Consider the following 26,172-nt stretch of genomic DNA (forward strand, 5'->3'; position numbering starts at 1 on the left):
GACCCCGAGCAGAGGACCCAGTGAAGGACCCACAGAACTGACAAGTAGGTGGTGTTCAGCCCCTGAGCTTGCAGACTTTGTTACACAGCACAGCTGACTATTACAGCCTGGAAACTGGGATGCCTGTAAGTGGGTCTGAACGAGTGAGTGCATAAACAAATGACTATCAGGGTGATGGGTCCAAGTGGACCGTCAGACATGAGGCCTATCCTTCCATGGCCAGGGGTACCCCTGCCTCAGCCCATTCAGAGAGAAACATCAAGCCCCTGGAAACTTCCATCTTGGGCCACATCTCCTCATGGAGTTTTCCTCTCCACCTTGTGCCCAGGACCCACTCCTCCGCCAGGAAGCTCCTGAGGGACCAGACCCCAGGAGGCCTCCTCTCCCCCCACCACCCTCCTGGCTGCCAGGTTCTTAACTCAGGAGCAGAGAGGTGCCTGTCCACCTCGGGGGGATGGACAGGGATTTTAAGTGTCCCGATGGTGATCAAGATTCCAAGGATAAACTGCAGATGGGAAGAACCGATATCTGGGGATCTGGCCAGAAGGACGGTGGGCACGAGCCTTCAGGATATGCCAGGAGTGTAAAGCCTCCCTGCCGCCCTCCACCTGCTCCAGGTGGGGCTCTGCCTTGCATGGCGCCCACCCCATGGAAGCTCATGGCAGTGGCAGGGTAGAGTAGAGTGTGTTCATTGCCTGGATGCTTCAATTTTCCTCATAATGGACTGGAGGCACCAGCCCGTCCTCAGCTGCTGGCCGAGAAACCAGAGGAGCCGAGATGCTGCTGGCCTTGCATCTGGTCGCCCTCGATGGCTCACTGTCTCCTGAGCCTCTGGAAACAGTGCCCAGCCTGATGTCCACTGACGTGTCAGCCCTCCACTGGCCAGAGGTGCACCCCAGTCTTGCCAAGCAAGCAGCTGACCACTGACCACTGTTTTGAATGCAGCACCAGCCCTGGGCCTGGGGTCCACACACCCTGAATGTCCACCCATGTCCGGGGACAGAATGTGATTTCCAATAAAGCCTGGGCCTCGGAGGGAAGACTGAGGGACTCGTTTCTAAGACTAGGTCCGAGTCTCAGCCAGGAGCAGGGCCAGTCCTGGTGTGGATTAGAGAAGACTGTTAAAGGGTGAGCTCCAGACGGCCATTCTGTGGCTGGCAGGGCCTCTAGCCTCGGGCAAGGCTCCCACGGAGGAGAAACTGACCCCTACACCTGGAAGGGGCTGACGTTTGCATCGGCTTCGAGGTGGAAGGCAGCAGAAAGAGCCTGGGATGCTCTGTGAACTTGGTGATGTTTTCCCAAGAACCGGTTTGACTGGGCAGGTGGAGGCTGCAAGGCCCTGTTAGAGGGGATGCAGGAGTTGGTACAGGGTGGCAGCTGGGATGTACTCTTCCACGTCTGCTGACCCGCAACCTAACCAGGTGAGGACAGCAAGGTTAGCTCGCCAGGTGGGGGGCCACAGGTGGGGGCCGGGTCATGCCCGTGTCAGTGTGGACAGAAGCGGGCTTGCACATTTGGGGGCAACTCTCCCGTGGCTGCTGGAACTTAGAGAAACGTCCAAACCTGCTCTTGACCAGGACCTCCGCATCCTCCCCACTTCCCTGCACGGCTCCGGTCCTCCGCCCCGCTTCTGCCCTTCCCACACTCAGCCTCACTCCTGCCAGCCGGCCTCCGCACATGCCCCTGGAAGGCTCGGGTCCACGTCTCCCACCCCCAGACACCTCCTTCCCACCAGCTCACATGCCCCACCTCCATCCGAGCTGATCTCCGCGTGCACCTGCCGACCGTCTGTCCACGCCTGAGCGGGCACAGCCTCCTCTTCACGCCCCTCGGGGACACTTCCCACCCGCGCTGGCGCAGGTTCTCAAGTTAAAAGGGGGGGGGCATCATTGGGAAAAGCAGGGCTTCCCAGACCTGCCTTCCCCTTATCACCTCCGCTCTCTCTACCGAAGCCCGACTCATCCGCCCTCTCCACTGAGCACAGACGTCGGCCTCCGGCCACCAAGGCCAGCTCCTCATCCTTTAAGGACTTTGCCTCCACAGTATCTCTGTTCTCTCCCCACCGTGAGTTTTCATTCTCTGCCGGGCCATTCATGCTGGCAGGCAGTGTGCCTGAACGCTCCCTCGTCACAAACAGCAAAACAAGACAGCGAAGTCCTGTGTCACCTCTGTGGTCCTCTCCCCTCCCCTCTCCCCCTAATTCGCTCCACCGGGGCATCTTCTCACCAAGCCTCCAGTAGTCCACCCCTGACACAGGACAAGAGGGACGGGTCCCTTGATTCTCACCTCCTGGCCTCCCAGGAGCTCTGACCCTGGACCACGTTCTCCTCCTCCTCTTTCTCCTTCTCTCTCTCCCTCCCCCCTCCCCTCCCCTCCCCCTCCCCTGCCCCTCCCCTCCCCCCTTCCTCTTCCCTCTCCCCCCCTCCAGGCTTCCATGTACCACCCTCCTGCTCCCCTCCCCCCCACCTCCTCCTCTTCCTCACACCTCCCGGACTCCCCAGGGCCCTGTGTCCATCCCCGTCTCATGCTATCCACACTCCCTCCAGGTGATCTCAACCCTCCACACCCAGACATCAGAGGGCTTTGAGTCTCCACCCCAGGCCAGACCTTCCCCAGCTGCAAACTCACAAGTCCAGAAATCCGCAGATGTCCCCACCTGGACAGCGCACACGGCAGCTTGACCTCGACACGGCTAAAGGGGCTGACATTCCTTTCCAATATGTGCCCACCCACGCTGCCCCGTCTCAGTCAAAGGCACCACTTTCAGCTGAAGACACGAGCTGCTCAGACCCAACACTTGGAGGCCTTCCAGGTTGTTCTCTCTCCTCACTTCCCCGTCCGATTCTTCAGTAAGTCCACCCACTCCCAGCCTCCCCTCTCCGCTGGACTGCCTCCATCACCCGCGCTCCTGTCCTTCCCCTACGGTTGCCCTCCAGGAGCCTCTGCAGGACCACGGCGCTCTGTTCACCCCATTACACTCAGGATAAAACCCAGAGCCCTTACGGCCACCCCCAAGCACCCTGTGACCTTGCCCCAGCCACCACTCTGACCTCCCCGACTCCAATTCGCGTGACCCGCCCACCAGAGCCCTTCTGTCACTCATCACATCACACGGTTTCCTTTGCCTCCACCTTCCATTTCCCCATCATTCCCTCCCTCTCATCATTCGGGTCCTCGGGTGGGGAGGCCTGCCTCCCCGGCCTCACTCACCCACCCACCCCGTGTGCACCCTCCTCGCACGCGTTCATACGTGGGGTTTCCTTATTTGTGTTTGTACGTGTGTCTGTCTGTCTGCTGTCCCCAGAGGGGACAAAGACCGTGTGTGTGTGTGTTGTCTTCTGATGTCACTGCAGAGCCTGGAACATAGTAGGTGCTCAGTAAACACTTGAACTGAATGAACAAATGAGTGAATGATGATCTACAGGGATGAGGCCAATGGGAGCTCAAGCATTTTGATCTCTGACTTGTCTGTGAAGCTCAGTTTATACAAAGGAAACTTTCTCCCAGCCCCAGTGGCCCCCAGGGCCTCTGGGCAGCTCTGGCCTTGTGGGGGAGGAGCAGTGAGGGTTGGGCTAATGCTCTCCCCACACAGGCCTGCCTACCTCTCCAGCAATGCCAGGACTGGGGGCAGATGAAAAAATCTGCAATTTTCCCTACCTCTGCAGGAGAAAATCCCCAGGCACTGCCAACCCCAGCCAGAGCTAATGAAAGCTCCTCCCATTGTAGTGGGTTCAATGGCAGCCCCTTCCCCAAAGATAGCCATGTCCTAATCCCTGGAACCTGTCAATATGTCCTTATTTAGAAAAAGGACCTTTGCAGATGTAATTACATTAAGGGTCTCAATATGAGACCATCCTGGATTATCAGGGTGGACCCTAAATCCAACGACGGGTGTCCTTATAAGGAGAGACACAGACACAGAAGGAATAAGCCATCTGAGGACAAGGCCGAGATTAGAGGGATACGGCAACAAGCCAAGGACACCGGAGCACCCAGCAGCTGGAAGAGGCAGGAAGGGTGCTCTCCTAGAGCCTGTGGAGGGAGCCCAGCCCTGCCCACACCTTCATGTTGGTCCTCTGGCCTCTGGAACTGGGAGAGAATGAACTTCTGTGGTTTTAAGCCCCCCCAGTTTGGGGCGATTTGTTGCTGCAGCCTCAGGACACTCACGCACAGAAGAAAGCTTCTGTGTGCGGCACGCAGGTGAGGGCGAGGCCCAGGATTGCCTAGGACTGCAGCCGGGGTTCTCGGGGGGCAGGGGCGTCTTGGAATGTGGGGACACATTGGGTTGTCACGATGACTGGCATCAGCTGAGTAAGGCTGCGATGTTACCCGCCCTGCAGTGCGGGGGACAGACGTGCTCCCCCAGAGACGGCCCGTGTGACTGCGAACGTCCTGCCACACATTCAGGCACATTCTGAATGCTCTGAGCCCGGAGACCTTCCTTCGCCTCCACGTACAGACCCAGAGTATTCTTTGCATGATTTTAAGGAGCACCGATGTTTCCCAGAATGCAACCACCACGCACATCAAAAGGAAGCTGTATTATTTCTGTCCCCAAGGTTGCAGAGAGCTGCTCACCATTTCAGAAAGTCACCTGCCCTCAAGGCCCAGAAGACACACCTGTCTCAGCTCATGTTGGCATCATGTTCATGGTGATGTACCGGGGCGGGGGTGGAGGGTGCCTTTGACCACCTCCTTACGCTTCCCAGTGAAGATGTGCGCAGACCAGCCTTTATCATAAGTAACCTTCCTCTGTGTTGCCTCTAAATCACACTCAGGGCACCACACGAGTGTTTAGAACCACTGCTTTCGGCAGGCTATATTTTCTAGGAAAAGGTGAGGTGGAAGTGAGTTAAGGGAGCATTTGCAAATGTGTATTCGGAACTCGGGCTGTGTGTCTGGAAGGTCAGGGGGCCTGCCCTAGAGCCCCGGCACTTCCTTCTCCTGCCCTCGGGCACCCTCCTCCCAGCCCAGCTTTCTCCAGCTGCCTCTATCCTCCGGGGTGGCTCCTCCTGCCCCGTATCCACAGAGGATGCCAGTGCCCTCCTTCATGCGGATGGGGGATAGAGAAGAGGACCCAGGTGTGCGTCTCTCAGGGGCTCTGCCCTCGGCCCAAGGACACACCCCTGGAGTCCTGGCCAGGGCCCTAGCTGCTGGCCTTTTTGGGCAGCGTGTGAATGCACACCGTGTGGGCATCTGACCCTTCCACCCCCCTCGCCTAGGCTTTGCTGGTAGAGACCCCCCACTCCTGGAGCTTCTTGAAGGCCCAAGAGGAGAGGGAAGGTTCTTTCATCACTGGACCTCACATGTGGCCCAGAAAGTGCAAGCAAATAAGACAATCGGCTTCCTCTCAGACTTAGGACCCCTGTCCCCACCTCACTCAGGATGTCCTGAAGCTTCAGGCAACAGGGGTGTGTGGTAGGGAGGGTCCCCCCGGAGTCACGGAAAGGGCCCTGGCCTGGGGGTGAGGAGAGCTGGGTCCGGGTCCACCCGCCCCCCGACTCTCGATGGCTGAGCCTCCCTCAGCATCAGCACCACCCCCTGCCCCCCAGGCCAGTTTTGAGAATGTGGAGAGTGAAGCCGAGCATGGAGCATGGCAAGTCCTTCCTGGGCTACTTATTGGGGGAGGGTTGTGTTCCAGGGGGGTCTGGAGAGAAGCAGGCTGTCCTCGTGCAAAGGATGCTCCAGCTCATGACCTCCCCTTGGTGTGACGCCCCCCAAACCACACACGGGGCTGCCGATGTGGCTCGTTAGGGGCTTCTGCTGGGTTTCCGGGGTAGGTCTGATTGCTGAAAGCCTTCCAGGGCAGAGGAAGGTCGCAGAAGAGCTAGAAAAATTCTGGCTGGGTACCTGCACATCCTCATCCTAATACCTTCGGGGAGCATTTGAAGGACACAAAATAAGTAGCACTTTCCCAGCACTGGTGCCATTCCATCCCCCAAGGTAGCCACCAAAGGAGGAGGACCCCGTCATCAGCTCTGCCCTGGCACTGCTGCAAACTCTGCGCTCCACCGGGGTCAACACGGTCAAGTCTCAGGACGGCCTCGCGAGGTGGAAAGCATTTCCCAGTTCTGCAGGCAGGGAAGCCGGGGATCCCCGAGGTCACGCGCACAGTCGAGGACACGCCACTGGCCCACAGGCGGGCCTCCAGGGCCTGGGGCAGGTCCGGTCAAGGCAGGGGCTCTCCCCACCGGCTCCAGCTTTGTCCCCCACACAGCTCCCCAGACAGACTCGGCATCCCTGCTGCCAAAGGAAACTTCTGGAAAGGGAAGCTGCATCCTCTACTATCACTGATTATCATCTCCTAACCACAGACTTCAGGGCAGAGAGTCGTTGAGCCACATCGAAAGCAAAGACCGGAGGTCTGGCCTTCCTGTCTGACCACGTGGCCCGTCCATCACCCGGCAGTCGGGGCTGAGTCTCCGGAACTGGGCACGGAGCTCTGGGGAGCCCTGACCTTCACTGGGAACCTACCTGCTGCACAGGTGACGGCACTGTTTCTTCCCCAGGTGTAATCACCTGGGCCCTTTCACGTTAGTCACTGTAACCCAGGACCACTCCTGGGCAGGGGCGGGGGACAGAATGGGTGACGTCTCACCCCAAACAGAGGCTCTGAAACCCCATCTCCAGCAACCACCCTGCTGACCCCAGAGCCTGCCTGCACCCGGGAACTGCTGGGCCCACTGCCTGGCCCCCCGGCTGGCTGGCAGGCTGTTGACGCTGTAAGCGGGGAATGCCAAAGCTCTCCAGGGCTCTCCTTTCACTGATGACAGAACAGGAGGGAAACGGCACCAAGGCCGTCCTTCTGGGGCTCAGCAGAAGTACACATGTCTCTCACATTGCTGTATCAGTTCAGAGCTGGACCAGGGACCCCAAGGGTTTTCTCTTCCAGATCCTGTTCTAGAGGTGAGAAGACAGTCCCGGGGTCACCCCCACCCCGGGCTCCCTCTACCAGGCAGGCCTCTGGGCTTCCAGCAGCGCTGGCCTCCCTGGCCTCTGCCACTGTTCACCCTCCCCGTCCGTCAGGACTCTCCTCATTCGCCCCTCCTCCCCCATCTGTGTTTCCAGAATAACACCTGAGCTATTATTGCCTATGTGGTGTTTGTGACATTTCCTCTCGCGTCCTTAACTGTCATCTGTCTCTTGTGCCCTTCCCTGTCTGGCTTTCCCAAAGAGATTTTTAAGCTCCTTGTAAAGAGGGCACAGGGATGGGTTTTCCACCCCCTGGCCCCTCCCTGCCCCAAGGTGCAGCATTTAACGTCAACTGAGGAGTGGATGGTTCGCTGTGCAATTGATCAGAAGCCAGAAACTCTGAGACCAGTTCTCTTAACATAGTCAAATAAAAATTCTAAAAATGATGTTCTGTCTAATATTTAATTTCAACACTTAAAAATCATTCCCCTGTGAGTGGATGAAACCATATACCACCGTATCTCAAAAGCATCTGTGAGCGCGGTTCCCGTGGAGGGGAGATGCATCCTACAGGGGTGTGTCTCCTGCAGTCCCCCAGGCCCTGGATCACCGGAAGCCCCACCGGCACCCTTAGAGGACACTGGTTTCCAGGTAGAGGAGGCATCAATTCAGGTCTCTTCCTGCATCTTCTGAGGGCCTGGGGAGGACAACAGCCCAGGGTGGGTGGAGGGCCACCGCTCACAGGTAGAAAGCGCAGGGGGACGGCCACCACGGTTTGGGATAAGAATTAAAGACACTTCTCGATCCCAAAGTGCTCTCAGAAGGGGAATGAGGCCCTGAGGGAAACAGAGAGCTTAAGAAGTACTCAATGCAGTAAGTCGGAGCAGGAAGCATGTGAAGGGAATAAAAGGAAGCCGGTGATAGAGTCATCTCCAGGAGAACCTGAGGCCGGCTTTAATGAGTCAGCTCATTTATCCACTTGGTGTGAACACAGCTTTGCTCAGCAAAGGCAGGGGAGCGCTCAGGGAGGCTGGACAGGTCCCGGTGCCGTCAGCAGACACACACGATCCCGACTGTGGCCAGGACGGGTCACCCTCCAGAACCAGAGCTGGCAGGACAAGCCACACCGCATCCATACGGGAAGTCCCAGTGAAGACCCCAAAGACCAGCCTCGCTGTCTACAGAGTTTAGGCTGTTTAGGAAAGCTCCACAAGCTCACTTGTTCGTTGATGCTCTTATCCCAATTAAGCCACTCAAAACTTTTGAAGTTCGTGAGTCATTTGCCTCAAATATCTTTAAATTAAGGACGGATTCATTTCCCTGGTAGCAAACACCCAGCAAGGTAATTAAAAGGGGCTCAGCATTTAAACCGCCGTCGCAGCTTTAAACAGAAGGGAAGGAGCATGTCTCTCTCCATTACATCTGCTTCTCTCTCCCTTCCCCTCCGATCCCGGCATTTAGAAACTACTCCATCATCATGGGACTTGATCCCAAGGTCTCCCCGCTCCCAGTTCAGGTCATCTGACCATCAGGGTGAGAGAAGACGACACCAGCCCCTCCCACCAAGAGGACAGTGAAGGCCCCCTGGTGACAAGGACAAAGCAACCTGGAAATCATCCTTGGAAACACGTGAGTGGATTCCAGTGTAAAAATTACCAGACAGAACTGGGAAGACATCTGAGCCATCACATCCTTGAGCTGCTGGGTGTCACGAATCTGTGATTGATCCAGATGGGGACAAATCTCGAATGACAAGGGGGACCCTGGCCCTCCTGGGCAGTGCACCTTCCCGGAGTTGTGAACACAGGCAGGTGGGGAAAGCGTCAGACGTGTCTGTGCAGGCAGGAGCCGGGGGCCAGCAGGCAGGGTCGAGGAACGTCAGGTCTGGGAAATCTTTACTGAGCACGAACTGCAGGCCAAGTGCCCAGGAGATCCCGCAGTGGGCAAACGCGGGGACTGAGACCAGCTGGCTTAAACTGCCCACAGCTCCCTTTACGAGGCTGAAGATTAAAGCCCAGGAAATGACTTTCCGTTTCTCCGTTTTTCTCCTGGGAGACACTGTAATTCCAGACTCAGAACACAACCAGCAAGAGAGCTGTCACTGGAGAACAAAGCTTCACCGTGGGGAGCCCTCTTTTCCCGACCTCAGGTGAAGTGCTGACCGTCTGACGCTCAGCCTCTGCCAGCACCGTGTGAGGCTGCAGCTCAATGCCTTGGTGAAGGCCTGAGCCAGGTGATTTTCCATCCCAAGCAGTTCCTGGCTAAGCATCATCTACACCTCTGCTCGGAGCACCAAGGTCAGGGATGAGAGTGTGGGACCTCATCAAATGGCCTCACCATGGAGCAGTAAGCCGGTGACAGCAAATCATCACAAGGACAATAATCATCACTGTCATCACATCACCAGCATCACCAGTACCACCAGCACCATCATCTCCATCATCATGATTACCATCGTCTACATCATCTCCATCATAACCATCATCATCACCATCATCATCACCATTTTCATCATCACCACCAGCACCATCATCTCCAACATCACCACCATCATCACCACCACCATTATTTCCATCATCATCATCATCATCATTATCATCATCTCTATCTTCATCACCACCACCATCATCATTATCGTATTAACAGCAGCAAACACGTCCTGAGGAACTTTTATGTGCCAGGCACTGAGCACCTGGCATGTACTATCTCACTGAATCTGTACAACATTATGAGATTTTTAATTCTGTAATTCCCACTGAGGCACAGAGATAAGAAGCAAGCTGCCCAAGTTCACACAGCTAATACAAATGAAGCCAGGAATTGGCAGGCAGGCTGTGACACTCTCAACTACCACACTAAAACTAGGAGAGATTTTCCAACCACTTTACATGGAGCGTGATTCCTGCTCCATGTCGAGTGGGCCCTTAGACAATTCCAGCAGCTTTTCCATATAATGTTAGCTCCTGACAGATTTCAGAGTGCCCCAAATCACCAGCCACCTGCCCTTTCTACACCCACCAATGCCTGTGCTATGGACAGACAGGAAAGTTTAGACATTCCCCTTCTAAACATTTCTCTACAGAAGCAAAAATAAAACAACTTCCCAAATGTGATTCCAAAGACACTTCTTTGGACAACAGAATTGACTTTTCAAATTCTTCATATCACTTCCTAAAGCCTTAATTCCAGACTTTGGGGCACCCCCCAGCTGTGAGTGGGCAAATCTGGGCCTGTTTGTCCTTGACACCTGTAACCCTCTCTTCAGAGTCACTCTTGCTGGGTATAAAAATATCTGGCACGGATAGAGGATTCTTAGTTGCCAGGCATCGTGTTTTGTACTTGGGGTTGATTTATTGAGACTTCACAGCAACCATTTAGGAGAGATATTTCTAAACTTTTATAAATGAAGAAAATGTAGTCAACAGAGAAGAGAACTTTCCCAGGGTCAGCCAGCTACGTGCAGCAGAGCCCAGATTCACACGCAGATCTGCAGCCTGGAAGCACGTACCGCTCACCGTGGCACGCAAGGCCCCCCAGACCACAGCTCTGGGATCCCCAAGACCACCCTTGCTGCCTTAAATCCTGTCGGAGAAGTGTGAGTAGCAGTCATACTCCAACGAGTTGGGGGGCCTAGGTCTACATCTGCTGACTAGGGGGATTTGCAGGACCCCTGCCTGGGCTCTCAGTGCCCTGGGGCCTGGATCACTTATGTAGGACCAGCTGAGCTTTGATGAGCCCGGTTAGGGGCATCGGCATGTCCTCTCTTTCCTTGCCTCGAACTCGAAGCTGAGGACCACTGGCTGCCCCTACTCAGCATCCAGCATCACTTCCCAGAATGAACATTTCTCTGCATTAGAAACAAACACACATACTTTCCCCCTTTTAAATTTGTTGTGCTAAACAAATTAATCTAGCAGCAGATTATATTATGAAGAACCATAAATCTTTTCCAAGATAAGCATCTGTCAAGCTGGATTAGCAATATCCAATGTACTACGAATTAATTTGCTAAGCCTTATAACGCTGTCCCGGGCATTTAACTTTAGTAATAACAAATGTAATTTGGAAGAAATGGTAACTCGTTTTCTCATTCATGTCTATATAGTAAGTGACGTAGGCAGAGGAGATGACAATAAATGAATGCACCACTAAATTCTATTATGATGATGGCTTGCGAGTTTATCGAGGTAAAAACGAATGCTTTATAAACTGCTCTTGGGCGCTGGGCACGGAGAAGATGAATGGCAGGGACTGTGTGTCTCCAGATCCCAGAAGGGGGCTATGTGGAAGACAGCTGAGGCACAGCCCTGCAGACCCTCTCTCGTGACACCCCCAAGTTCACAGCCTCCGTCCCTCCATTCCGGCCCCCGGCCCCTGGCATTGAGATGGAGCTTGGCTTTGCTTCCACAGATATGTTGCTCTCTAGGGAAGAATCACGCAGAATAAAAACTGCAGTTCTCTTATCCAGGTGAAGGAAGGAAGTAGGTCATGGAACAAAGGCCACCTACTCCATGGAAACCTGTCCAACTACTGACCATACCCTGCCTGCCGGCCGGGATACAGAATCTGGTGCACACACAGAGTGCAAGGGACAGCATGGCAACCTGGCTGTGGAGGGACCCTGGGGAGCAGTTCTCTCTGTCCTCTGGGTTCTGCAGAGGATCCGTGTCAGGTCCAAACCCTGAGGAAGTGGAGAAGCAAGCCGGGGGTGGAGGAGGCTGCACGGTGCCCCCACCCCTTTGGGCTCACGCCCTGGAATTTGCATCCTGTTTTGCAAGTCAGCAGATACTGCTGCTAGTCTAGGATGTGCAGGCACGGACACAATCTGTAAACCTGGGAGTCATGGTGGGGCATAGGGCCGTGGCTTGTTCACAGAAGCCAAGGATGCTGGCAGTGGGTGGGAACACAGGGGTCCAGGATTCTGGCTGTCCCCTGGCCGGCCTGAAGCTGGTTACATGCAGCAGGCTTATCAGTGAAGGGACAAGCTTTGGCCTGGGAGATTTTCAAGGACTACTCCTTTCGAAGCAATTGGAGGAGTTACAGGAGGAGAGAGAACAACAAAACGACGTTGCAGCGAGATATTCCAAAGCCAAGAAACGCTAGTTGTCTACACGCACCTAAAATGACACGGGCAGAAGAACCAAAGCCACTTGTCTGATCTCCATCCTCCAAACACCTCCTAACCCACCTTCAGGGACAAGACACCCCCCCAACCTGAGTCAGGGCGCAAAGCCTCAGCTAACACCACAGGAAGTTCCTCCTGATACAGGGCCTCAGGCTCTCCTGCTGTTTAAGGTAACTGCTAATTCTAGGCCAGTCTGGCAGTTGCCCCTCCTTAGGGCCATACCCTTGAGGGTTTTTGAAGACGCCACATACCCTGTCTCCATCAGCAGATGTGCCCACATCTAACTCCCAGGCTGGTCCAGGAGCTGAAGTTCTGCCATTGAGGAAGATGTTTCCCTGTGTCTGGTGGGGCTCAGACACCCCTACACACGCAGGGTGGGTACAGTGCCCACTTCAGGTCCACCTCTAAGGAGAGACCCTCTCCCTGCTCCGTTCCAGCAGCTAGAAGAGCCTGGCCCTTCCTTGCAGAGCACAACCCAGATTTGCCAGGACATATACATGTGCAAGTTCACAGACACACAGCGCCCCATCTTCCCCTGAGGGGCTATGGCTTTAGGTTCCCTGCTGGGAAACGAAGAGTCTCACAAAACAGCATTCCCCGGGCACAGCTCAGCATCCCTCCTAAGCCACACCCCCCCCCCCAAATATTCCCCCCAACCCAGTCCCAACCAGAAAAGAGGTGGGCGTACCTGAGGTCTCCCCCAGAACCCGCGGGGGCTTGCTGACTTTGCCACTGTCTCTGCTGGGACTGGTGGAAGGCTCCGTTGTGCTTACCCCAACTGGTTTCCCACTCCTGGGGTCCAGGGGCTCGGTGACCCCCTGAGTCTGCAGTGTCACGGAGGTGGCCGTGGTGGCTGTGGCGGTGGCGGTGGCAGTGGCCACAGCTGTCTTCCGCGTTTGGAAGATGGAGACCTTGGTGGGGCCATAAACGCCTGGAAATGTATTGGATTCCGGGGCCTCCTCCTCCCCCGTGGGCCCCCAGGCAATGAACTCTGTCTCCGTGGTGGGCCTGCTGCCTCGGAAGTCAAAGCTGTTGAAAGCGGGCCCCTGCAGGTGTCTCTTCCCCCGCCGCAGGAGGGCCTGCTGGTCCGTGGGAGCTCCACTGCCCCCCGCAGAGGAGGAGGAGGAGGAGGAGGAGCCCAGGGAAGGGCTGGATTTGGCAGCAGCTGGGGGCTTGGCCAGCCCCGCTTTGGGCCCCAGAGCGGCCACCTGGTCCCTGGGTCTGTGCGCCCGTCGGGCCCGGGGGCTCAGCATCTGCCCGTGACTGTGACCACGCTCCAAGCGGGGCGGCCGGGGGCTCCACACGGGCGCTGGGACCCGGGCGGGCTGTCCGCTCTTAAAACTCCACACGCGGGGCGGCCGGGGAGACAGCCGGGGCAGCAGCCGGAACTCGGGGCCCGGGCCCAGGGACTCACACGCGGGCAGATCCAGGGCGAGCTGAAACATGGCTATAAGGATCCAAGCATGGCTTCCTAGAGAGCAGCCGGGCCAGCGGATGAACATGGAACTGCGTGGGAAAGAGAGAAAAGCATCAGTGGGGGGGCCTCTGCCTGGGGGGCTCTCTCCACCCCCCACCAGGACGAGGAAATGCTCTTCTTGTAATAAGCGCTAATCCCAGCTTCCAAAGGGGAATGAAACCCTTCATCAGTTCACTTCAAAGGCCGACTCAAGCGCGGTCTGTCAGCATCTTAGAAGCACAGGCCAAACCACATGCACTCAGGACCCGGCTTCGCCTCCAAGGGGCTTGCCTGCACATGGCCGGCTGAGGACAAAGCATCCACTTACAGGAGGGAAACCGAGTCTCCAAAGCCCCCATCTGTCAGCTGAAGAGATGACCTCACGGGCCTTCCATCCCCGCTTTGCTGTGACCCTTAATAAAACAGAGGCACCAAGAGGGGAGAGAACGGCAGGGCTGGAACGTGGTCCACACCCTGGGTCCAAGGCCGGGCACTTCCCTCTAGGTCACAGACGTTCGCGGTCCGCGGTGGGTGACGCTAAGCCTGCAGCCGGCAGGGCTGAGGTTTGGAGGGACGGGGGTTTCAGCCTGTGGGGCTTCACGTGGAGCAGAGTCCCAGCATCTACTGCTCCGGGCCAGGCCCCGCGCTCTGCCAGCCCCACCCTCTGCCGCCTCGTATCTCAGTTGAATGTGCCGATTTGAAAGCAGGCTCATGGCCTCAGATGCCGTTACACACGCACGGGGAAAGCTGCTGGTTTGTGGCCTCCTCTGGATCTCGCTCAGGAAAAGACACGCTGCGGGGAAGCTGAAAGTCCATCAAGGCGCCCACTCTGCCCAAGTGCTTGTTCTGCTGACATTTTTCTCCCGTGCAGGTGCCCTTGGGGACCCTGTCCTCTACCTCCTCAGCGCGGGGAGGCTGGGGAGGGCGCACCCGCACAGCCTGGCGAGGGCAGCGAGGCTGAGCACGCCCTGGGCCCGGCGAGGATAGAGCCAGCGGGGGATGCGGTGCACATGGAGGGTGGGGGGACCCGGGCCCCGCGCCCTGCCGCCGGCTTAGGGAACTGAGGACCTGGGACAGGCGCCCTTCGAAGTCAGAGCTCGTCACCAAGGCCACGTCTGGAAATTGACACGAAGCCAGAACTTAGGGACGGTCGCAGGTGGGGGTGGGAGAGCATGTGCTTTGCACTGAGTCGCCAGCCCAGAAACACTGTGGAACCAGGCCTGGGGAAGCGGAGTTTGGCAGGTTTTCTTCCAAGGGTGTCACGTGACTTTCAAAGGGACTGAGTCAGTCCATGTCTGTGTGAGTGTGTCCACGTGCCTGGGGCTGACTTTTCCCTCACCGACACTTAGGAACGTGCTGTCCCCCCGGCATGTTGAAAGGAAGAAACTTGTATTAATGAGCACTAATTGCCGAAAAGGACAAATCCTCAAATAATAAGGCCCCAGGTTTTCAATCAGAACGCACGTGCCTGACTGCGGAAATTAGGAACTGCTCATCACGCTAACGCCTCCGCACCAAGAGGCTGCCGGTGTGCGATTCCTCTGCACAGCCAGCCCCGCGTGGTGCAGGGACCAGGCCAGCCTCGCTGCACACGGAGATTTAGGTCGGCGCAAGGTGCCCCCAGGCGCACACCAAGGGCGGCTCCTCTGTGGCCACAGGTGGCTCAGTGAGGGGGATGCCTTAGAAGCTCAAGTTCTCCCACCTCTCTGTGCATTTGGACACGAGTCCAGCCCTCAGGGAAATGAGATGTTGCTTCCCACAGGTGTGGTGCCTCGGCCTGGGGGTCACCACTGGCCACCATCAGGTACCACAAGGCACTGCTGGGCACCCCCAGGCCTCACCATGTCCTCCCAGGCTTCACCAGGTCCCACCACCTCACCAGGCCTAACCAGATCCCTCCAGACCCCACCAGTTACTACCAGAAACCCCCAGACCTCACCAGGTATTATCAGGTTTCACCAGGTAGGACCAGGTCCCAATAGGCACCCCCAGGCCTCACCAGGCCCCCCTGGTACCACTAGGCCTCGACAGGCACCCCCAGGAACCACCAGGTACCCCGAGGCTTCACAGGGCACCACAGGTCTCCCGATACCCCACCTCCTCACCGGGTCCCACCGTACCCCACCAGTCACCACTAGGCTCCACCAGCTACTACCGGAACCCTCAGGCCTCCCCAGGTACCTGCAGACTTCACCAGGCCGCACCAGGCCCTCCCAGGTACCACAGCCACACCAGGCCGCACCAGGCCCCACCAGGCATTACTAGACGCCACCAGGTAGCACCAGGCCCTGCCAGGCAGGCTGAATGAACAGCAGTCACGCAAACCTGCCTGCCGCCACTACCTGGAGCAGCGTCGCCCCAGGAAATTGAAACCGCCGCCCCTGAGCCTGTGCCTGCCTGCCCCGCACAACTTCACATGCAGGATAGTTCTGCCATTTTCCACCAATCGTGAGCTGTAACTGGTTACCATGGAAACCCTTCTTTTTCCACGCCACCCAGCTGTTATGCAGAAAAGCCAACCCGTCGCAACAGCGGGGAGAGTTAGATTTGTTTTTCCTCTTCAAGTCCATTTTCTTCCTTTTTGAACTGGTAGATTTGTTCACAGAGGGAAAATAAAGAGGCAGGTGAACAGGTCAGGACAGAGGCTCCACCCACACCCAGGAGCCAGGAAATGCAGGGCCTGGGTGGGGGAGCAGAGGGAGACCCCCCCATAGGGAGGCCAGGGACCGATTCCGCGGCCTGCAGGGGGCCCATCATTGGTCTCTCTACAGGGGCCAAAGGCCCCAAACCCTCTGCTCTGTCACCAGGCCTGCTGCCTCTGTGCGCAATCTGGACCTTCCCGCACTCGCGTGGGGGATCCCCTGGGGTGAAGACGCATCTTGGTGGGAAAGGATTCAGCCACATCTGTGAGGACCACGTGAGGGGCGGCCAGTGACCTCTGTCCTCATCCCTCCAGCTGGTCCTGAAACCAGGCAGGACCCCAGAAACACTCTGCAGTGTCCCTCTGACACTGCTAAGCACAGGGCTGGGAAGCCCCCAACTCCACTCTCGTTTCACGGTTAAGAGGTTCTTGGAGGACCACTCACAGATCCTCTCACCCAGGAAGGCATCCACGGTGCCATCAGCCATTTTTCAAGATGGCAAAGGACCCCACACATCTGCAGGGGAGGCCCTCAGAGCCACTAACCATCAGAGCCAGTGGGTGACACGCCAAGGAGGCCAGGCCATGGTGCAGGCCAAGTGCAGCTGGCTTCCCCAAAACTCTGGGGCATCCACAGACGCCTTACGAAAGTGCCACTGCTTCAGCCCCACGAGGATGGCTACAAACAGAGGGACAATTCCGAGTGCTGGCGAGGATGTGGGAAGACTGGAAGTCTTGGGCATCGTTGGTGGGAATGTGAAACGGTGCAGCCATCAGTTTGGAAGCTCCTCAAAGTGGACCCAGAAATTCCACTCTTGGGTGCAAAAATGCGTACACGAACGTTCGCAGCAGCATTATTCATAACAGAGGAAACTGGAAACAATCTCAGTGTCCATCAGCTGATGAGTGGGTAAAGAAGGGTGGTCCAGCCCTACAGTGGAACGTTATTTGGAAAGAAGTGCTGATATACATTACCACGTGGATGGACCCTGAAAACGTCACAAAGAAGCCAGTCACAAAAGGCTACAGGTTGTACGATTCCGTTTACAAAAAACGCCCAGAAGCAGTCAATCAACAGGGATAGAAAGTAGATTGGTGGCTGCCGGGGGGCTGGGGGCAAGGGGGGTAGCGAGTGACTGCTAATGGTTACAGGGTTTGCTTTAGGGGAGATAAGAGTGTCCCGGAATTAATGGTGGGGACAGTTGCACAACCTGGTGAATACATTAAAAGCACTGACGTCTACACTTCAAAGACGTGGATTTTAGGGTATGTAGTTTAGATCTGAAGGCGTGGATGTGTGCCGGGGTAGTGGGTAGACAGACTTGGGGCACACTGCATTGCGTCCTAATCCTGTACTCTGACCCTGGCAGGTAGGAGGAAAGAAAGGATGCTGGGGCCAGAGCCAGCCTTGGCAATGGACGTGCAGTGGAGACTTCAGATTCGTCCACACGATCCTTGCTTGAGCGCTCGGCTGCCGCGTCTACACCCCGTGACACACGGGCCCCGGACGGCTCCCCCCTCGGCAGCATCCCAGCCTAGGCTTTCAAATGAAGAACAAAAGCCCCCAGCCACCCCCTCCTGATCGCTCCCAAATTGGGAACTACTGCTCCATCCCACTTTATTTTCTAGTTGGCAGCCTTTTTGCTTCTCTCCCTTTTAAATTTTTATTGAAATCTTTTCTCCCCAAGAACAGTTTAATAAGATTCAGCAAATTGAGATTCAATTTGATACCTTCTGTATATTTTCTTCACTGAAGAAAATCACTGTCAATTAAGGGAGACAAAGACATCTCTTCCACTTAAGGGTGCGCTTTGCTCCGAGCAAGGAGTTTGCAGGGCTGCCTTCTGCGAGCAGCTGGTATCCACTTGCCAGAGCACTGGGGCTGGGCCGGAAGTTTATGCAGGAGTCTGCACGGCCCAGAGGCCATCCCGGAATCTCCAGGACAGGGCAGAACCTGAGAGGTGTCCGACAGGTGGCCGGCCTGTCCCAGCCCTGCCACTGGCAGTGACAAGCACCCCACGTACAACCCCAGCATTGGGTGACTGAGGAAGACCCCCACCCGTGATGTCTCTCTTGGGCTTGCCATCAGCTTGTTCGGGGGACAAGCCACAGTGGGAACAATTCTGTTTGAGGTTGGCCTGAGCATGGGCTTGTTGCTTCCACTCCGCAAGCCCCAGGTTTCCATCCTTATACGAGATGGTTGGAGCAGGTGGCACTGAGGTCTCCTCATCTTCTAAGAAGAACCGTGCATCTGTGATCAATAATGGACAGGGTACAGCCTGAAATGACTCTGAGGACACAGGTGGGACAGACACACATGTGCTTCCTCCAGCACAGAGCTGGCTCTGGGGGAGTCCATGTTCCTATGTGGACGTCACGAACCCCCTGCAGACATGGGCATCCCTTCACCTGGGGCCCCTGCTGAGTCTACCTGCCCCTCCTCAACATGATCCTGTGTCCAGACGCCTCTTGATCCCACCCCACTTCTGTTGGTTTGTTTGTTTAAATAAGCTTTTCTTTTTAGAGCAGTTTCAGATTCATAGAAAAATTGCACAAGGGCACCGAGAGGTCCTGTGTACTCTTCTCCCAGAGGCCTCGATGTGAACATTCCACATCACCATGGGGAATTTGTCAAAACTAAGGGAAAACACGGGTCCATGATCATGAACCAAATTCCACACTGTATTAGGGTTTCACCAGTTTTCTGTTCCAGCATCCCACATAACATTAGTCATCACGTCTCCTCGGGATCCTCTGGGCTGTGATGGATGCTCGGACTTGCCTTCTTTCGATGACCTTGACAGTTTTGAGGAGGACAGATCAGGTAGTCTGTAGGCTGTCTCTCTACTGGGATTTGTCTGGTGTTTTTCTCATGGTTAGACTGGGGTGATGGGTTCTTGGGAGGAACTTCAGAGGCGCAGCCCTCCTGTCACATGGTATCGGGGTGCCTGCTGTCAACACGACCCACCTCTGCTGATGACCTCAGCCACCTGTGGTGTCCTGTCTGCCAGGCGTCTCCACTGAAAAGTGATGACCCTCCCCTTTCTGCACACTCATCTTAGGAAGCAGGACCCCAAGCACAGCACACACTCTGGGGGGAAAACCCACTTTGTTTTTAACTCCTCAAACCTCACCAGTTTTGCAGTCAAGCCATGGAATGGGACAAATCTAAGGAAGCCACTGTCCCAAACGAAGAGGATGGTGGGTGACAGGAAGGACTTTCCCTTCCTTTAAAACCTACGTTCCAAGTGCTTTCGGGGTGTGGGCTGGCAGCAAGAAGCTGGGGTGCTCCAGCCGTGGGATCTCCACTCAGGGAGCTGGAGGGAAGAAGTCATGAGATTTGCTCTCAGGACATTCAGAGATACCCCCTCTCCTAGAGCCTGACAGACAGATGCTGCTCTTCGCAAAGACCAGAGACCAAGGGGTGGCAGGCTTGGGGTCCAGGATGGATGGAGGAGGCAGCAAGCCGTCTGAGGACAAATCCTGGACCCCAAAGCTGTGGCTAAGGGGAGACGGCGGCCACACTCAACTCTGACCTTTGGGCAAAGTGAAACTCCCAGTAGGTGAGCCTTTGTTTCACCACCACATCTTCTCCTGACAGAAGGCACGTCCTACCAGGAAGAGACATTCGGTTCTAGGTGAGAAGGGAGAGCTTGGGGCCTGGTGGGGGAAAGGTCCTGGTATCCCTGATTCCGTGTTGCCCCAAGGTCTCTGCCCTGGAGAGAGCGGGACGCGGCCTTCCAACACCATGAGATATCCATCTCCCCCCGCCCTCTGTATAGGACCCTCTGGTGCCCAGGAGCCCTCGGGGGGGCCTCTTTCCAACCCGTGTCCCCCCAGCCCCCCATCACCAACAGGACAGTGCAGCAGGGGCTCCGGCTACATTTCAGGAGCAGAGACCCGCCCTCCCCTCTCACGGACACAGGTGGCTCAGCCTCTATCCCCCCGCACCAGCTCAGGAAGGGAGCAGAGCACGCGCTTTCTTCTGGAAAGCAGTAACTGGTTCAATTTTCCTAATGAAACAAACGCAGCCGTGAACCACTCGACTGGTGCTCCCAGCCTGATGTCACTGTGATGTCCTGTAGGAGCGGCTCCGCACTTGGCCCCAGGACCCGCGGGGATTAAAGCATCCCTCCCTTTCAGGAAAGGCGCTCTGGGTGCCTAGGTTTTGGTCATCCGTGGCCCCAGTGGATGTTGGGCGCACACGTGGTTTCTGACACGGAGAAGGAGCAGTTCAGGAAAGAAACCTCCAACATGACCAGATGTCTCTGGCTACTCTCCTTTCTGGAATGTGGGGTCAGCCCCGGGGGCTGGGGTCCTCTTGACACCCTCCTACTCCTGGGTGCCTTGCAGTGGGTGAAGCACAGGGAAACCAGTCTCCTGACAGATCCCTTTGTCCTGGAGCATCTGTGGGTGGGTGTCTTCATCCCAAACCCTCATTACCCAGGTGTGGACAACAAGAGACCCACAAACGAAGGGGCCTGGCTGGGGTCGCCACGAGTCCAGGACTCAGGGACTTATGATCTCTGTGCTCAGAAACTAGGTCCCAACACCCCTAGACCTGTGGGGACAGGGACACACTAGAAAAAGCAGAGCAAGAACAAACCCGCTATAACCTGTAACCACGGTGACTCCACTCCCTGGACAGTCTGCACAGAGGCTCCGCCCATGGGGAGGCGGCTGGGTGGGTGCTGGACCTGAGCAGGTGGGATCCACGCCCCTGGATCTCAACCTCATCCAGCCGTCAGGGCCCTGCAGGTCCCAGGGAATTACTTCACAAGCTCTTGCGGAAGACGATAAGCCCTGGCACGTCAGTGACGCTGTACGGTCCTTGCAGTGCATTCACACCATCGGTGCTCGCACAGGGGCAATCATGCCTCCACGGGATGTTCGGCAAGGTCTAGAGACATTCCTGGTTGTCAGCAGCTGGGGTTGGAGGCACTGCTGCTGGCATCTAGTGGGCAGAGGTCAGGGAGGCTGCAAAACATCCATGTGCACAGGACAGGCGCCCACAAAGACTTATCCAGCCCTAAAGGTCCACAGGGCTGAAGCACACAGATGGTCTGCTCCTCCTGGGGCCTGGTGAGGTGGGAATGACCATCTTTATCCCCAGGAGGAGAGAGACTTGGAAATGACTAATCCACACAGGCTCCAGAAGCGGCCTTGTGTGGTGGTGACAAGCCGACCTTGTGTGGCTACTTGATTTCCAACCTGCTAGCCGCGTGAGCTTGGGCAATCAGTGGAACCTCTCTGAGCCTCAGTTTCCCCACCTGTAAAATGGGGTGAACGTGGGTACCCACACCACAGTGTGTCACGGGGACTCCATGGTGAGTGCTTTAGGCTCAGCTCCCAGCCGTGGTCCCTCCGCTCCCCCCGTGGCTGTGGATGGCACCCAGGGGCCCATCTTCCTTCCCCGGGAGCTCCGGAGGGGGGCGTCTGCAGAACTCGGAGCACGGGGGCTGGTGCTTACAGGCTTCACAGGTGCTTGGAGGAGACTGAAGGATAGCAACGCGCTGGCATTCTGGTTGCCTGGGCAACGCGCCCGCAAGCATTCCGGAGGAGTGAAGTGGTGACAAGCGGTGGGTGGGTAGCCCTGTGGGTGGGAACGCTCTCTCCCCAGGAGTGGGGAGCAGGGCTTCTGCGTGTCTGATGCTACAGCCCCTGCCGACGTGACCAGGTCCCCACTGCCTTCTTGCAGCCTTGCTGCTGCGGGACAGCAGGCAGGCCGTCCAGGAACGGCAGCCCCCAGCCACCAAAGTGCCCCCAGCCCAGCTGGTCCTCTCGGCTCAGCTACTGACCCCCCAACATGGTGTCTGTTCCCTCTCTGGGCAGCACCCAGAATGTGACCGGCAGCTGCCCCAGCGGCTGAGGAGCGTCCTCGGGTCTGCCAGCCCGCCTTGTCAGGTACCCTGGGCCATCCCTCCCATGCTTCCTCTGCAGGTGGGGGCAGAGGTCTGAGACAGGCCCCCAGCATGAGCTGGTCCATCCCGGGGTCAAGCCTGTCTTCTCCATATCTCTCTGGGCAAAGGCAAACAGACATGAGCTGGGTGAGAATCCTGATTTCAGTAACCATCCCCACCACCGAAGCCAACTCAGAACAAGGTCTAGAAGACCCTGGAAAGGCAAAGTCAATTCTGCAAATTCCCGCCAGTGGTTCTCAGCCCAGGCCTCACATGAGGACCACCTGGTTGGGGGAAAGGATGGTTACAAAACTCTGAGCCTCAGCTCCACCGCAGCAGACCCACTAATCAGCATCTTTGGGGAGGAGGCCCAGCATCAGTAACGTTTTAGGAAGCTCCCCAGAGGCCTCCAGGGTTGAGAGCTGAGGAACGTCTCCTGTTCCTCACCGGGACCCAGTTTAATCCTGTTTTATGTCCATTTTTAACAAGAAATATAGGATGGGTTCAGCAGGGCAGAAGGGATGCTGTAGACCAGTGACCCTTCAGCACACGGGTCCCGGGTACCATGGGCCAGGGCTGTCAGGCCGGGAAGATGCTCATGGGAAAGTTCTTACACAATCATGTGAAGAGATAAGGGCCACGGCACAAATGCATATTTATGGAAACAGAGCTGATCATGGACAGAAAGGGCTGAACAGAGCTGATCATGGACAGAAAGGGCAGAGTGGGTGCCAGAACCATCACCCACACAGACTAAGCACCAGCTCTGCGCGGGGCTCTGGGCTTAGTGCTCAACACGAATTGTCTCATGCTGCTCGCACGGTAACCCTCTGAGAAGAACGGCTGTTACTCTCATCTTGCAGAAGAAAAAAAAGCACAAAAATAGTAGCTGTGTTTTTCTCTGGAAAGAAGTCTCTTAAAAATACAACTGAAAGCAGCTGATGCTGAAGGAGATAAATATTCAGCCCCGGAGGGAAGTTGGTACTGGGAAGGATGTGTTCCTCCAAGGTTTCAGGTTTTGAGAACTGTCCCATCGCCTCTCCGGCGCTGGGAAACATGCATTCCCCGTAGAGAACATTCGTGTAATCTCAGACACCGCTCCTGGTGATAGATGGCTCGTTACTGATAGTCTTGTCCCTAAAAAGTGGACTTGAGAATAAATGATGCCAGCTTCCAAAGCACCCAAAGAAGTTCCTCTTTCTCACGGGAAATATCTATTTTAGTTGTGTTGCTGTTGTTACATCGTATTTAGGAAGCTTGTTACACGTGCCTGGCACTTTGTAAGCCAACCAAGAAGGGTGGAGGACAGTGGAGGCATGGCTGCTTCTCAGAGTCTCAGAAGCAGGTCTGTCGTGGGATCTGCAGAGATAACGAAAGGATGCCCTGATGGAGGTGGGGAGGGCGGGGCTAGGGAAGGAAGAGCGAGATGGCTGAGGGAGAGCTCTGGGGTCAGGCGGATTTGGGCCGAAAGCCCAGCTCCATCACCCGCTCACCCAGCATATGGGCTGGGGCAGGTCCCTCCACCTCCTCTGGGCACTGTCTCCTGAGGTGCTCATGTGCCCATCTTGTGCAAGCGGGAGGTGGGGAGGAAAGACAATGACAAGATGCTGGCAGAGCTCTCGGCAAAGGGCCCAGCTACGTGGCTTAGGAGTCAAGAGGAGGCTGGACTCTGGCCACAGGAGGTGAAGGCAGAGGAGCTGTGTGTCCAGGGACAAAGAGTGGGGGACCTCCAGAGGAGCCCCAGGGACCAGTTCAGGCTGTGACCCCCTAGTTCTCTCCAGTGGTCTCCAGGCCAACCCTGCCCATCTCTGACCTCCAGAACCCCCGGGACCATCCCTTAGGGAAAGCTGGGGCCACTGCTCAGAGGGGCTCAGTGTGGCTGAAGCATGGTGGGTCCCTGAATATCAGAAGATAACCTATGAGGAAGACAAAATCGATAGTTTAAGAGTTTGGAGTGGGCGTTACGAAGGAGGTGAAATTACAGAAGAACCTGGAGAGGTCCGGAACCTCGCAGGAGGCTCCGGTGTTGGACCAGGAGCATCGCACAGAGGACGGATGACAACCGTCAGGCAGCTGGGGAGGGTCCCCTGCAGCCGATGGGGGTGGGGGAGGGCAGATGACCTTGAAGCTCCTCCTGAGTCTGTGAAGGGCAGACTTCAGGGAGGAGGGAGAAGGAGGGTCCTCCTCACACAGTCAAAAGCAGACCCAGCCCACTTAGGGGACCCGGGGAGCCTGGAAGTCCTCAGGCAGCAGTCTCCACCCCTGGCTGCAAGCACATTACCATCCTCAGTCTTTTGTACCTGAGTGTAAATGAGGCTGACATGAAACGGGGACTTTGCAGGGGATGGAGGACCCATACGGTGGCCTGCACGGGGTACAGGGTCCTGAGAGGGGGCCTGCGGGCCAGGGGATGGTTGCGTCTGTGGATGGGGGAGAAAGAAAATGGTAACTTGGAAACGAGCCGGCACTGCCGGAAGTCCATGAAGTCATCTGTGCAAATCCTACAACGTAGGTCACGGTTCTGTCTCCACTACAGCAAGCTCCTGTGTCCCCATCAGGAGGGGACTTGACAAGAACAGAGGCTCTGCTGCCGATACCCCACCCTTGCCCAACTGCACCGAGAGGGGGAGAGCCTAGACCCAAGTCCCACTGGGCTGCGGGCGAGGCCATGGGAAGTGCCGGGCGTGATGCCGGACAGCCAGGAGCCGAGCCTGGGCCAGCCCCCCAGTCCCCGTCGGGCTGGCCATGTACCCCAACCACACCCCCCGAGAGAGGCAACCCCACTCCGCCACGTTACCCACGAGGGGATGTACGTTTCAGAGGTGTCGGCGCGCCTGCCCCAGGTAACCAGCCAGTGGGCGGTGCCTCGGGGACCTGACACACGCCTGCAGGACTCGAGCCCACACTGCGGTCACCTGGCCTCACCTCCCCCCGGGCCTGGGTGCAGAGTGAGGAGGCCAGGCTCCAGCCAGCCACGCAGGAAGACAGAGCCGGGGGACATCCTGCCTGACGGACGTCTCTGCTCTAACCCCTGCCATCCACAGCTTCCCAGCCTCAGCTTGAACACAAACGGTGACGGGGAACTCACTACCTCCACAGAGCACTGAGCGGGTGTAGGGTGGGGGCTTGGGTAGAGATCCTCCCCGGGTCATTTCCACCTCCCACCCCAGCTGTCCTGCTGGGAATCAGGACTCTTCCGACCCCCGAGAGGCACTCCACGTGCAGGCCACACAAGCCTGGACCACACGCGCATGCACGCACGCACATGGACACACACAGACACATACGGACACACAGGTGAACATGCGTCCCCAGCCATCCCTTTTCCAGTTCACCCAATGTCCCCTCCTGTGGCCCAGCTGTGAAACCCGCCATCCCGGGCACCATCTCGCCTGAATCTCCAAGTCGAGTGTCCAGAGCTCGGCTGCAAACACAATTTGGCATAAAGCTGATGGGGCGGCCACCACTGGCAAGGGGACAAAACACTCTTTGGGGAAACTCTTCCCAGAAGAACCCAGGGAGAGATGAGTGTCAAGCTTGGCAGATGGGCTCTGCCATTCACCAGCTGCCTACCGCTGCCCCGCAAGCAATGTCTCCTCTTGGGGTCAACCTCCCCCCTCCCTGAGGCCCTGTTATAGGCCGAACTGTGTCCCCCCTCAAATTCATACATTGAAGTTCTGACCCCAGTATCTCAGAATGTGACTGTATTTGGAGATGTGATCTTTAAAGAGGTAATTGAGGTAAAATGAAGTTATAGGTGTGTGATCTTAATTCTACATGACTCCTGTCCTCAGAAGAAGAGATCAGGACACAGACACACACACAGGGACAACCATATAAAGACATGGGGAGACGACAGCCATCTACACGCCAAGGAGAGAGGCTTCAGGAGAACCAGCCCCGCCCAAACCTCCAGGACTGGGAGAGGACAAAGGTGTGTGGTGGCCGTTATGGCGGCCTGAGCTGACCAGGACAGGGACCTCTCTCTCTTGCTGCTCCCGCCCGGAGGGCTGAGGGCTCAGTGCCTGCGGCGGGTCCTCACTGTCACTCTCTCCTGGGGATCCAGCACCACGGTTCCAGATACTGTCCCTGCAGGGGTCACTCACAAGCACAACCCCCCCTCACAGATCTGGACTCA

At 56.7% G+C, this 26,172-nt stretch overlaps 1 protein-coding gene across 2 annotated transcripts in view; it reads right to left on the reverse strand.

Annotated features, from left to right (window-relative positions):
* AJAP1 (adherens junctions associated protein 1) overlaps positions 1–26,172 on the reverse strand; it is a 116,161-nt gene that overhangs the window by 48,116 nt on the left and 41,873 nt on the right. For both annotated transcript variants that reach the window (XM_082354549.1, XM_082354550.1), the window contains exon 2: positions 12,726–13,543. In XM_082354549.1, coding sequence (XP_082210675.1) covers positions 12,726–13,543 — 818 coding nt within the window. The remainder of the gene's footprint in view (positions 1–12,725; positions 13,544–26,172) is intronic.

The sequence above is a fragment of the Balaenoptera borealis genome, assembly GCF_965194805.1.
Source record: "Balaenoptera borealis genome assembly, chromosome: 1".
NCBI lineage: Eukaryota > Metazoa > Chordata > Mammalia > Artiodactyla > Balaenopteridae > Balaenoptera > Balaenoptera borealis.